The sequence below is a fragment of the Cornus florida genome, unplaced genomic scaffold, assembly GCF_030987335.1.
Source record: "Cornus florida cultivar Cherokee Brave unplaced genomic scaffold, ASM3098733v1 CherokeeBrave_3.0.0_Hap2_Chr03, whole genome shotgun sequence".
In the NCBI taxonomy this organism is placed as follows: domain Eukaryota; kingdom Viridiplantae; phylum Streptophyta; class Magnoliopsida; order Cornales; family Cornaceae; genus Cornus; species Cornus florida.
Genome location: NW_026775573.1, coordinates 31133539 through 31148215, shown reverse-complemented (window position 1 = coordinate 31148215; position 14677 = coordinate 31133539). Strand labels below are relative to the sequence as shown.

The 14677-nt window shown below is 33.8% G+C and overlaps 1 protein-coding gene across 1 annotated transcript; it reads left to right on the top strand.

Annotated features, from left to right (window-relative positions):
* The first annotated feature begins 356 nt into the window (after positions 1 to 356).
* On the top strand, positions 357 to 7192 carry LOC132300144 (probable pectin methylesterase CGR3). Its single transcript, XM_059797107.1, has 7 exons — positions 357 to 620; positions 2044 to 2187; positions 2362 to 2398; positions 2626 to 2667; positions 4724 to 5098; positions 5383 to 5438; positions 6689 to 7192. The coding sequence occupies exons 2-7, from the start codon at positions 2065 to 2067 to the stop codon at positions 6839 to 6841; spliced, it is 786 nt and encodes a 261-aa protein (XP_059653090.1). The 5' UTR covers positions 357 to 620; positions 2044 to 2064; the 3' UTR covers positions 6842 to 7192.
* The last annotated feature ends 7485 nt before the right edge of the window (positions 7193 to 14677 follow it).

Sequence of the window (14677 nt, the reverse complement as noted above, 5' to 3'; positions counted from 1 at the left end):
AATTTTGAAGTGCCTACCTTCGACTCCATGCACCTACTAATCGCGACATAAATAAAGTTGTCTGGACTCTCAATTATTGATTCGGTATTTCTAAAGGGTATGTATAGAATAAAAAGTACATGTGCTAGGGCAGACAAATGTACTACTTGTTTAGATTCTGGGCTAAGCCCAGACGGTTTAAGTTCAACCCACTAAATGTGAAGATAAAGGACATAAATGTCTGGGCCAAGATGAAATGTCGGCAACGCAGCCCAACGGCACTAGTTACCCAGCACCCACTATTGTGCGCCGGGTGCGCACCACATGGCCTTTCATTCTATTGGAGTCACAGAATCTCCAGCTGCGATGTAAATCAAAAGTTTCAAAGCGACACACATCAGCCCTTCAAACGGGAGAAATTGAAAGTAACCAGATAGATAGACTTAGTAGTAAATTAATGAATATTACACAAACATGTATATATATACATATATCTATATATGTAATAATATCACTCTCTCTCTAAATCACTCTCTCTCTCTCTTGCTTGCTAGCTAGCTAGCTAGCAGAAGGTAAGCAAACTAACAGATCTAGATCCAAACTCAAGATCTTGAATTAAGCTCCTTCAATCTTCATCTCAGGTAGCTCTCCACTCTCTCTCTATATCTATATATAATAGATTTCAGTGTGTAGTTTTTATTCTTATTCGGTATGTCTTGTTCCTTTCTGCTCATTTATTACTCTGTGTTTGTCTCTCCAGTTTACCTTGTATATTTTGTGCTTTACATTGATTTCTTGTGTTCTGTGGTTCAATTTGGTCAGTATTGTATTAACCTGGTAAAATGAGTTTGAATTCTTCTAAATTGTTGTTCATATTATAGAGTTTGTTTTTAGAGAAAGTGATTTTTAATTATATGTACACAGAAACAGAAGCTGGGTGTTATATTAATTGTATGCAATGTTTACTCATTTTCAGTTTAATTTGTGCCTAAGATGTCTTATTTTTGAATTTTAGTGTGTATGACATAGGAAATCTTGTTATTACGTGGGAGTTTTAATTTGATGAAAATTTGCATAGGTTAGATCTTCCGTAGATTTCAACAACCCTTAAAAAAATTTAGTAAATTTGGGAAAGTATAGAGATCTTAAATTGCAGTTACTATTCACCTGTTTTGTGTGGTTCTGAACTGGTTCTGCAATTACTTTTTGTTGCATAATTTTGAATTTGGTTTACTTATCATTTATGAACTATAGATTTGGCAATGAGAATTAGTTAATTAATTCCTAGTAAATTAATTGCTTCCTAGTTAATTATTATCAAGGGCGAATTTAGGAATTGTCAATGGGATGGGCTAATATTTCTTTGGGTGGGCTAATAGAAGTAATAAATTTTTTTTTTTTGGGGTGGGCTTGAGCCCACCCCTGGAGCCACCACTGCTGAAGAATTTGGTCATATATGTTAGAATGGTCATTTGTCATCAATTTGGGATCTTTAGATTTGCACTGTTATCATTTTAATTAGACAAATGAGACCATCTCCATTCCCTAATTACCTTTGAATAATATATGTATATTTCGTAAAAAACTATGGTTATAGTTTTCTCTCATACTTATGTGATGATTATTAGCTTGGCATTTAACTCATTAGGTGAAATTGGGAGAGGTTGAGAGTCCAAAACTTTTAGGCAATGACATTGTGTAAATATACTATGGTTATAGTTTTCTCTCATGCTTATGTGATGAACTGATGATTATTAGCTTGACATTTAACTCATTATGATCCCTCTTTCTCTCTCTCTTAATTATATGATATTGGTAGGTAAAATAGTTACTACAAATAATTCATCAAAAAAAATTGTTACTAAAAATACCATATTGGAAAACTTAAAAGAAGTATTTTAATGACAAATCAAGTTTCTATTAGCTTCCTCTTGTTATTTAATTTGAGATTGGGGTAGGATTACAGTTTCTGTTATTGTCGTAGCTGATGTGGTAGACATGATTTAATGTTCCTTTTCTTTTGAAAATGTTATTCTCTTCTTCAACTAAATCATAATCTTGTAGGCTCATCACTGCTATATAACTATGTCAAGGAGGCCAGTAAATACATCCCGACGGCTCGGTGATGGTGGGAGTATTCCTTTGGTGGGCTCCTTGCACCCCAAATCGCGGCCGTCACCTTTAGTGTCTCTTGGACTTGTGGTTTTGGTAAATTTCTATTCTTGCTTTGTCCTCCCTCATAGTTTTTACTGGCCCAAGCCAATTGCATCATTATCCATTTTAAATGATGCCTCTTATAATAGTTCAGGCATTGAGCACAATTACTTATATGGTCCTTTAAATGGTTAAATACTGATTAGAATTGTTTTTTGAAATTTCCAGGGTGCATTCCTAATAATTGGCTATCTGTATGGTTCAGGTTTGTATTAATTATCAATCCGAATACTTATTTAATGATGAAATGGAGATTTAGTTTCCCATGGTTGTTCTGTGGTAGTTATGTTCCTGCTGCCTTAGGAAACCATGGTGAAGAGGAGCTGTTGTAGCAACTTGTTTTGATTAACCTCTATTGTATTCTTACTTGCTAAGCTTACTGGGGTTTATTTTTACTGTCATGTATTTAAACCTCATGTTGTTGCATGACAGGTGGTCACAACAGTGGTATAGAAGCTGTCAACAAACTTGAAGGTATATTTCTGTCTCTCTTTTTGAAAAACTTGATGTGTTGCTTCCAATACTGTTGCATAAATTGGATGTGATTGCTTAGTATAGTTTGTTAGGGTGTATAACTGTAAATAAATTTAAATTCCAGCCACATCACTCATCCAATTGGAAAAATCAGTTGCTTGTTGAACAGAAGCCCAGGTTCCTTTTGCATCATTGAAGAGGACTTTAATAATTTATACCACGCGATGAAAAAGAAAATAGATAACTGCATTACTTACTTGAATGAGAAACGAGCACACAATAACCCCCCCTTTCCTTGAGTTGAAGACCGAACATTATATCTACCATTAATGGTGTTGGAAAATAGAGGCTACAACAAGAATCACAAGGAGCAGATGGTGCTAAAGTTTGCAAGTAAACTAACTTGCTGCGTTTGATTGACAGGAACGGAATGGAAAAGGAAAATAGGGCTTGCTTGGTTTGTCACTCAGAAAATAGTTCTCAAGAACTCAGAAGACAGAAAACTGTTTACAGAAAACAAGTGTTTTTTTTTTTTTTTGTCAAACTGAGTTTTTAGAAAACATTTTAAACAGAAACTGTCAACCAAGCAGAAAGTTCTCAAAAAACAGAAAACTGTTTCTCCAAAACTGCACCAAGCAGGCCCAAAAACTTCTTATTTTCCTTCAATTTGTTTCATCGATTATATGAGATTACATATAGCGGGAAAGTGTGAAGTTTTATTTTCATTCAAAATATTTTTTTCAGAACTAAGTGATTATGGGAGAAGCATCTGTTTACATTTTACTTTCCTTCACTGTAATTTACCAATTTTATTTTTAAGAACCATTTCCTGTAAACCATCTGAATTGTTTTTCTCTCACTTGGCTCTATGCTGTGTTAACAATGCAAATCTCTTTTCTATGAAAAAAATTCCCTTTCGTGTACTCTCGATCATTTTCATGATTCATTATATTTCTATTGACTGGAAAATTTAATCTTAAGCAAAGACTATGAAGAATTAAGAGATTTTAGAGCAAGTTGGATTGAACAATATTAGGACCTTGAGTCTTGTTATTCTTTGAAGCACATTACCTCAAACTATCAATAATTAGAGACGAGAAACATTTGATGGGAGTGGCAGAATTAATGAAATTTATAACAAAAGAAAAATTCTAGAGCTAGCTTGTCCCTGTCAAGCAAAACCTTTGACATTATCCGAATGAAGTGACTTCTCAAAAAATTGCCACATTCTAATGCTTGAAAGCCCAAACATTTATACTACACAAAGCAATGGCTCCTTGTGGATTACATAGTTACTAAACTAAAAGAATAGTCATTAGCTTTTAATCTCCGAATCCCTCCCCACAACTACCAAAGGAGAAAATAAGAATGTCAAATCCCTTCCACTGCATCTGTTGTGAGATCAGCTGGTGAGTTGTTACTTTTCTTGTATTTACTACTGCTGCTGCTACCATCGCTTATCACCATCATTATCAGATTCTGCAGTGCCTTATCCCATATTGTTGGGTTTACCAATTTTAATCTTGTTCACCGAATTGGGACTTCTAATTTGTTTTTGTTTTTTTTTTTTTTTTTTTTTGAACCACTGTTTATTCTGTCGTTACTCTGTTTTAACTTTCTGTCTGCTTTTGATTATGTATGTACAACACCTGGTTAAATTGCATTTTCTTTTTTGTTAAGAAAGAAATAACTAAATTTCATTTTCCTCGTAATATCAGTAAGTTCTTGGGTTACAAAAGTTTGAATTCGTATTACTGATTTTAGAAGAAGACTTGTAATCTAATATGGATTATGTTGTGTAAAGATTTGATCGTATTGAGTCAGGACAAAGGATAGGCATGCCATGTTCTAGTCTAGGGCATATCTGGTTTTTAATTTATTCCATCATCTGCATGTGAATTAAGAAAATGAGAGGATGTGCAGATAGGAGACACTACTAGACTTCTTATCAGGACATATGTTTTGGAGTGTCAGTTTCTTATATAGTTGTATTATTATTGAGCAACTTTGTCAGACGGAGCAACATTTTCCATTCTAAAGATCTAGGTGTATGCAGGTGGTATTACATGCACATCAGAAGTTCAGAGAGCATTGCCTCTTTTGAAGAAAGCATACGGTGACAGCATGCGTAAAGTATTGCATGTAGGCCCTGAAACCTGTTCAGTGGTCTCCAAATTATTAAAAGAGGAGGATACCGAAGCCTGGGGCGTGGAACCATATGATTTGGATGATGTTGATGGAAGCTGCAAGACTCTTGTGCACAAAGCCATTGTACGTGTGGCTGATATCAAGTTTCCTCTTCCCTACCGTTCAAAATCATTTTCTCTTGTCATAGTGTCGGATGCACTTGATTACTTATCTCCAAGGTACCTTAACAAGACTCTTCCAGAGTTGGCAAGGGTGTCTACTGATGGTTTTGTTGTATTTTCTGGTAAGTCTTGCAAAAAACCTTATGGTTGTGTGTGTTTGTGCTCTAAAACAGTTCCACATTTTCAATATTTATGACATAAACTAAAGGTGACCAAGCTATTGAGTCAGGTTCACCAACTTAATCTGACCAATGGACATGTAGTTTTCATTGATGATGTTAGTTGATGTTCTGAATTGTTAAAGTGGGGGGAAGGTCCATGTTATAAAGTTTTGCATGTGGTGATTATTCAAACTTCATTCAGTATCTCCATGTTTGAAGCTTGACTGAATTGTCTCGATATGTAGGTTATCCAGGTCAGCATAGAGCTAAAGTCGCAGAGCTTTCCAAATTTGGTCGTCCAGTGAGTACCTAAATTATGTTGGCTTTCAGTTTGTTCTTTAAGCATATTTTAGAGCTATTTTACCCGTCAATGTTACTTCGATGGGAAATAGATAAATGTATCATTATGTCACCTGAATGCTTTATTTAATGACTTTCAGATTGTTATGGATTGCCCACTTAACTAACAGTACTTATCGGTTTAAGATGATTAAAGCATGATAAGATTGGTATAAAATATTAAGGGCGAAAAAACTGCATCTGGTGTGTCTGCATGGTAGATCTGTGAAATGGATCCAAATGGAATCCCATTGGAAGTAGTGCATGTTTCAAAATTCTGAACTCCAATTCCAGAAAGCTCCCACTTATCTGATGTTTGTGTTGCTACTATCGTCAGAAGTGATTTTTGGTCAAGGTTGTTAATTTCATGTTTTGCCTTCTTTTTGTTGGCAAGTGGCAACTGAATGGATCTTTAGTGTGAACTTGTTTTATCCAATGCATTTATTTTGGCCAGCGTGTCTGCTTGTATAATTTGCTTCATTATACTCAAAATTTGAGTTTTAGAGTATTATAGAAAGTTTATCAAGGAGATTTTGTGTGGTAAACTCTCTTTAGATGTCGCTGCAAAGTACTGTGTTGGAGTTAGGAGCTTAAACACCATTGTGCCTGCTAATAAAAAACTAATCTTTGCCTTACAAAACATAGAAAGAACCAGGCCCAACCGTAATCCATGTTCTACCCAAGAAGGATTCTGCAAGATAAGGAAACTCCATTATGGAACTCTATAAATACGGGCTAAAGACCCCAATGAAAGGCAAGCAATTCCGGTGTTCATATAGAAAAGTCCTTGCTTGAACTCAACCACGTTCGGACAGATTTTCTGTACCTACACTTTGGATATAATGGCAAAAGTTGTTTAAATTTTGTCCTTCTAGATATGCGTAAGAATATAAGATAATTTTTGTGTCTTGTCTTGTTAGGAATTAAAGCAGAATACACCTTGAAATGAGATCTAAAGCAAGCTTTGCTCATTTAATGCTTGATTTGTTAGAATCACTTGTCAAGAGACATGCATTCTATCTAAACAATAACTTCCACATGTTTGTTTAAACTTTTTATTTATTTTAATTTTTATTCATGTATCTTGTAGGTAACATTTGTTGCTTGTTGCTTGCTAATTCTGGATAAGGAATCTATTTTGTTTTCCTATTAGATAAAAATCACTGGTTTGACTTACAAGAATAACATGCTGGGATTTTTTTTCTTGCGAAGGCCAAATTGCGGAGCTCATCATGGTGGATAAGGTATTTTGTTCAGACCAGTTTAGAAGAGAATGAAGTTGCCACTAAGAAGTTTGAGCAGGCTGCCACCAAGAGATCATACAAGCCGGCATGCCAAGTTTTCCACCTTAAATCATACCACTGAAAGCTCAGATTCGTACGTCCTCTCTTTGTGCTTCTTGGTGAAAACAATGCCGACAAGCATCCTCAGCGCCATAGCATTAAATTATATTTGGTGAAAATCGCCTTAATTTTATTTTGTGTTCGAATCTCGAGACAGTAGTTGAATTGAAATTTTGTTTGGGGAACTTTATGTGAATTAGGCTTTTGCCAAGATGTATTTTATAAGTTCAAGTTCTTGCTCCCCAATGCTGCTTCTTGTTCAAGTTGCTACTGTAGTATTGTTCATCATTTCTGGACTTCAGACCAGCTATTTTGTTTTGATAATTACAAAAAAACAAAGAAAAGAAAAAAAAAGGAACCAATTATTCTTTTACTGATGTTTGTAACGAATTTCTCTCCCTTTGTTACATTATTATTCCCCAACCTTCTAATTTAATATGTTGCCTTCAGTTTTACTGCTGTAATAGCTTTGATTGTTCTCTTTTACCAACCTGTTAGGGTGTGTTTGGAATAACATTTATAGAGTGCATTCTTGTCAATTCTCAACATATCTTCTTCATCAACTTTTTCCACTCATCTACTTCTTTCAATCTAAATAATAGAATTAAATTTACTTTTGAAAGTTCTTTTAGTATTCTTTTTATAAATAGAATGCTTTTGATAACCCATTTTTTTGTTTCGTTTAACACCCTTAGAAAGAATTCGATTCTTTCTTTTAAAACTCTTTTTTTTGTTTTTCCTTAGTTTAGCTAATTTATCATGAAAGGTAAAAGTGGGTAAAGTAACCTTGTGTTGATTGTCCTCTAAATGTTAGTTTTCTTCTTCCGTATGTAAAAAAAGAATAAATAAATCAATCAAATTCCGGGAGGCTCAGATACCGGTGAGTGAGGCCTATTTGGGTCGTGTTATAAATGCCCTGGCTAAACCTATTGATGGTAGAGGTGAAATTTCAGCTTTCGAATCTCGGTTAATTGAATCCCCCGCTCCGGGTATTATTTCGCGACGTTCCGTATATGAGCCTCTTCAAACGGGGCTTATTGCTATTGATTCGATGATCCCTATAAACTTATTTCTAAGATGCACTTTTATTTATTTTTGGCCTTCTCTTTAAATCCCACAATCCATGAATTGTGATTTTCCCATAAAAAGTTTGGATCTCATTACTAGGGTTCTTTATATGCGAATTTGTGCTTTTGATTTTACTTCACTTAATTGACGTAATTTATTTGAATAATGATAAGGAAACCGAATCTTATCACCAATGAAGAACCGAACTTAACGTAGCTCAACCACGTCAGATTCTTTAACGAGACTGTGCCCGTTCTCCCTCTTCAGCACGGCTAAAGTCTTTTATTTGATCACATTCAAATTCACTATTCTGTCAGTCAATAATTTCCCGATCAAACCAAGTTTACACCGTCGAATCCCTTCTTGAGTATCACTTTCTTGGATATCAAGACTTTTCTCCTCCTCTTTTCAATCTGCAATAACATTGATGGTTCATATTTATTTCGCACCAGAGCACACTAAGAAAAACTTCAAAAAGAGGAAAAACAAACCCTCACACTCCGTCTATAGCAATTATACCTCCACAACCTCATACATGACAGTATATTATCTCATCAATAGCAATAAATAAACAATTACTCTCCATCGTTATCACCGATCCAACATTCAATTTAACGATTCGCCATGAAAATGAAGAGTTACCCATCAAACGAATTCAAACCCAGCAAAGAAATCAGATTCTTCTTCTCTTTTCTCTTAACAATTCGGACCCGCTCTCCAATTTCGCATCTCTCTCACATATCTGCCCTAATCTCTAAGCCTCATTACGGTTTTGTGAAGGAAAAATGGGTTTACTGGTCTATGTTATGGTGTTCTGTTGACTTGAGTTTCTTTGAAGAAAGAAGACAACAAAAGAGAATAAATTGGTCTATGCCATGGAAAAGGAATAAATTTGAAAGGTTTTGATGGATCTATTGGTTTATATCATGGAGAAGAATAAATTAATTTGAAGGTTTTTTTAGAGAGAGATGTGAAGCAAAGGGGTGGTGGCAGTGGAGGAGTGGGGACGAAAGAGAACAAAGAGATGGTGGCAGTGGAGGAGTGGGTAAGACAGCGAACGGAGATGGAGAAGAAATTCCACGCAGTGATCCGATAAATCTGAGAGAGAAAAAGTGAAAGGGTTTGAAATGTAAATAAGATGACTTTATGAAGGTAAATTGTCCGTTTCAAATGGTTGAGCAATTGTCTTCCAGGGGAAGGATTGAGCGAGTGAAGTGGCTTTCGCCACATCAGATTCGGGGTCTAATTCGGTGATAAGGGGTCGGTTCCTGTATCATCACTCAATTTATTTTATAAACACAAACACATCTTTGATAGTATCTACAAATTTCAATCTAGATACATGATAAGACAAAAGAATTAGAAATGCCGAGCAATCTATTAATTGGTCATGTTTGCAATGGTTAAAAAAAATAAATAAATCTCCGGATCATGCATCATGCATCGTTTGCCGTATCAATTGATGCGCGATTTGTATTGGTCACTTTTCACTAACTTTGTCTGAGATCGTAACCGATACTATGAACCATGAGATCATGTACGCAAATTATAAGGATTGGTCATGTATGTAAAACTATAAGGAGGTGAGATTCACTATTTCCTTATATCTTGCAAACATGACTGATTAATAAATTCGTCATTATTTTTGTAATGATAATCATTTTTATTATAATGAAATTGAAACTTATAATTTTATTTTGTTGTAACCATAATTTTTTTTACTTGAAATGTAAAGAAACATAAATGAATAAATGAACTTATGCTGTGTTGCAAATGGCATTTTAATTTTCAAATTTGAACTTTCCTGATTATTAGCTTGAATTATTTTAAGTAGAAATCAATTTGTTGCAATAAACCTGTATCAGGGTATATATTTTTTTTGGCTTTACATATTCATAATACCAAAAGCTACAATTATTCATTATAAATTTACACTTCATCGAGACAATAGCTATACTAAACATACCAAACTCACTAAAACTGTTAGAGAAAGAGAAAAAAAAAAAAAAAAAAAAAAAAAAAAAATCAAAACATTTCAATTTTCAATTGATCAAAATAATATTTTATATAGTCGAAGAAATTTTTATCCACCTGATATAGTCAATCTCATCAAAGGAGTAAGAACTCTTTTGATTACGCAAATAGATTAGGCAAATCTGCCTAAAAATAATTTTTCTTCAAATATCAACTTCTCTAAATTTTCAAATAATCCAAAGATGTCCTATACTAACTTAGGTATAAAAATACCAAAACCTATAAATAAGAAATATTGTCACACATGAGAAAAATACAGTAAGTGATATTCCGTACAAAAGAATGGCCTTGCCGCCTTGTTTATGATGACGTGGACATTAACTGATAAAATCGCAAGTGTTTTTATTGGGTGGGGCACCCAAAAAATTCTCCTCCGTTGTAATGGCAAGACGAGGTGGGACCCAGTGGGACCATCTGCGGGATTACTTGACAGTGATGTTGAGGATCACGTCCTCCAGCTTCCGTATGCCAAAGACCTTCCACTTCTCCCTCCGATTCGAGGCCCCACCTAGACCCTTCCTCATAACCGATTCGACCCATTCCTCTGCGTCTGCGATACGAGAAAAATGCGATTTAGGGTTTGTGAGATAACTCTCTCCACCAGGGGGAGAGAGAACAGACAAAGGAATGTATATATATATATCTACATGTATACATATATACAGCCAACCAAGAATATATATATATAGAGAGAGAGCGCGTCGTCTAGTCGATTTTGAGGCATTGAACTTGATCGGCGATAAAGTCGATGTTCATTTTGGTTTTGAATTCTATGATTTTTTTTATATTTATTTTATTTTGGGACTTTAGCAAAAGACGTTTCGGTCCCTGGATTCAGCGTTACTCGAGTTACTTTTAATCAGACTACGGTTAAACGATGGTTAACAGTTATTTATTGATTTATATTTTTCCATTACAGGACCAACGGTTAATTGAAGAGAACTTTTGTCCGAAGTGGAGTGCAATATAACTTGGCAATAAATGAGAGGGTTATAAGAGGAAAGAAGAAAAAGGTGTCAAGGGACACGTGGCAACAAAATCGACATGTGATACGCCGTCTGAGTACGTACGCTTCGTTTTAAAAACAAACTAGAGAAATGCAGCTCTGCAGCTCTGAGACTACTACCACTACCACTGAAAGTTGACACTTCCGTTGCAGAGACTCCCTCGTCTGCATAACCGACCTAGGGTTTACAACTTTCTAGCGTTCTCAGACACCTTCGTCCTCCTTCTTCGTCTCCAGAAAAGACTAGTATAATCTCTTTCTGTCTCTCTCTCACGCGAGCACACACACACCATGTTTATTGCTTGTGAACATTTTTGACGTATTTTTGGTGCATACATTTCCTATTTTCTCTGTTTTCTACTGTGTGGTTGTTTCTTTAATCGATGTCTGCTTCAGTCGCCTTTTCCCGAAGGTTTTCGAGGCTCGTTTTTCATTGGTACGGGTGATACATACATATGTCTTGGGATTCGTTTTTTCTTCTTTGTTTGTTTTTTTTTTTTTAGTATAGCTTTTATTTTGGTTCATTTTTCAAGATCAAACATGCTTTTTATTCATTTTGTTGTTCTTCTTTTACGATTCATTTTGTATATTTGTTTTTTTTTTTTTTTGGCTATCTACTTTTACAGAGATAAATCGTTGGTTGTTTCCATCGGTATCTCTTGCAGTTTTTGTTTTGGGGATTTTTAATACACGTTTTATCTGTATTGTTTTGGTTTCTCTATAAGTTTTTTGTTTTTGAAAGGCAATTTCTATGTAGTTTTCCATGTAGTATTGCATATTTTCGCAGATCTCCTGTTATAAGTCACTTGATCTGTACAGTTTATACTCTATACCTATTTGTTATTTTTGTTTTTATTTGGATTTTCTTACAAATTGAAGCGCCATTTGTTGATTCGTATGCATATATATATATATATATATATATACGAGGATGATTATTGTTTTCCTCCTGCTTATTGAATCGTGTGTCACTTTTGTTATATTGTTTCTTTATGAACATTGTCCCTTTCACAACTGTGCACACGTCAAATCTGTTTGTTTTGTTTCATGACAAACTATGGAAAAGGGTGGAAAAGAGGAGTTCTGATCTATTAATTTTTAGTCTATATTTTTACTTTATATTAGAATTGGAAAATTTAGTTTGACTTTGCATATGTCAATTTTCAAGCTTAGTTGAGTCATTATTATTATTATTATTTTTTTGTTATACTCTAATTTTTTCTGCTTATAATTTTCTTTTTATTCAGTTTCTTTGCACTAAAAAAAAAAAAAAAAACACCATTATTGGTTGGTGAATAGATCTATTTTTTATTTTTTATGGAATCTTTAATGGCAACAAGGCAAAGCATTGCATAGTCATGTTTATGAAATAAAGCCATCTGCTAAGTAGTGGTTTGATTGCATTCCGTAATAATCATGTCATTACTATAGCTGTTACTGACTGGTATGCCTGCCTATATAAGCTAAAACAGTGTACTATGTCTTGTAACTATTTTCTTATTTCTATTTTTTGTAAAGTTCTCTGAATTTAATTTAACATCATCAATTCTTGACATGCTCTTTTTTTTTTTTTTTTTTTTGGTGATGCATTTTCCTGTTAATTCATATGTTTTCATCTTTCTTTTCTTGACCACTCCTTCTTTCCTTTGTTGCCTGTTCTAGATACTGGACAATTTGCTTGTACATAAATTGAGATATAGGAGTTAAAATTAGTGACAGAAAAGAACAGAGCAGAAAAAGATCTTTATATCTATTTTACTGATCATTGACATTTCTTAAGATAGAGAGACTTATATATGCCGAGGCTTTCCATGCTAATGTAGTGACCATTTCCTTTGCAAAGTTAGCTCCCTGTTTCTGGTTGTTCTAGTAAGTCAAATCATTAGATATATCTCTTTTTGGTAATGGCTGCATTTTTATGGTTTTCTTGTTGATGATAAAATGGGAAATTGTGGTTCTTTCCAACCAAATGCTTTCATTGCTCAAGGCTGTTGTGGTGAGGTATTGGTCTAAATGGTGTTTTCTTTATGATTGCCGTGGCATATGTGCTCCCTTTGGTGTTTGCTGTTTCATCTTCATATAGATCTTTCACTTTGTATTAGTCACACACGATTATGCGCTGTTTGATCGAAGCTTTTTATATATTACAATTATTATCATTATGTTTTATGATGATTTTGTTGTTATTGGCAATAAGGTCTAACCAGTGCAAGAAATTTCTCTACCATAAAACTTCTTATGTTTTGTTTATATTTTATCTTTATTGTTTTGGGTTCTCTGTAGTGTTTTGTCACGTAGCATTGTATATTTTCTTGTGATATGTTGTTTATTGGGTTGTTTCACTTTTCGTGCATTGTTTCTTTATGTACATTTGTCCCATTTCACCACTGCGCACATGTCAAATCTCTATATGTTTGTTTCGTGACAAACTATGGAAAAGGAATGAAAAGAGGAATTATGATCTCATCCATTTTTCAGTATTTTTTTTTTACTTTATATTAGAATTGGAAATTTCAATTTGACTTAGCATTTGTCAAATTTCAAGCTTAATTGAAACTATTATTATTAATTTTTCATTACACTATAATTTTCTCTTTGTATTTTTTATTTATTTAGTGTCTCTACACAAAGGGAAAAAAAAATGGTTACGTTTGGTTGGTGAATAGATATAATTGTCAGCATCTCCGAGCAGTCTTTTTGCATGTTTTTGAGTTATTCCATAAAAAACCTAAGTTAGGTGTGTTGACTTATTTGAATACTATAACAATAATTCTATTTAGGTTTAAAGAATTAAAAAAATGTCATTATTATAGGTGTTACTGACCAGCAAGCCTGCCTATATTAAGCTAAAAAAGGGATTCTTTTCTTAACATTGTCCTATCTATAATAGCTGCTCTTTTATTTTCTAATTTTTATAATGTTTCTTGAAGTTAATTTTATTATCATCAATTCTTGACATGTTTTGTTGTACTCTCTCTATTTAAAGATTGTAACATAATTAGCTTTTTTCTCATGAGAGTTAAGACAGCCTTTTTGTGTTGTATCGACTTTATTCTTTTCTTTTATTTTAATTTTTTATTTGGTGATGCATTGCCCTGTTAGATCATATGATTTCATATTCTTATTTTTGGTCATCTTCATATTGTTCAACTTGCATTTATTGAGATATATGGACTATTTTTGGGTTACGGTCTTCCTTTGTTGTTTGGCAGACCTTATTTAACCCTAGGGAAATAAAAAACAACTTTAGAAAACACTGTTTTAAATTAATACTGTATTTTTATTTTTTGCAGTTGACACTATGTTTTCAGTTATTGGAAGAATCTTCTACAAAAGGGGGTTGCAATCTGTTTCTAGTCTTATGGTAAACATATGTTTTTTTCTCTCTCTCTCTCTCTATTTTTATCTATTAATTTTTAATTCATAGTGTTGTCTTCATTTGTTAGACTTCTAAACCAGCAACAATATTATTTTCATACAGCATCATCATAGTGCAATCAATTCGTATGGGACCAAAAAGGGATCGGTCCTCCCAAATTTTCACCAAACGCAATATAGTAAGTTGCTTCCTAACCTCATATATGATAGCTTGTAAATTTGCGCATCTTTTGTTACATATGTTTAGGTTTAATTATAAGCTTAGCATACATTTAGCCTTGAGCTCTTCTTTTATGTAGCACACATATAATATCGCTTTTGAGATGAATACAATTGTGTTGAATTTTTCTAATTCTTTGAACTTTCACATGG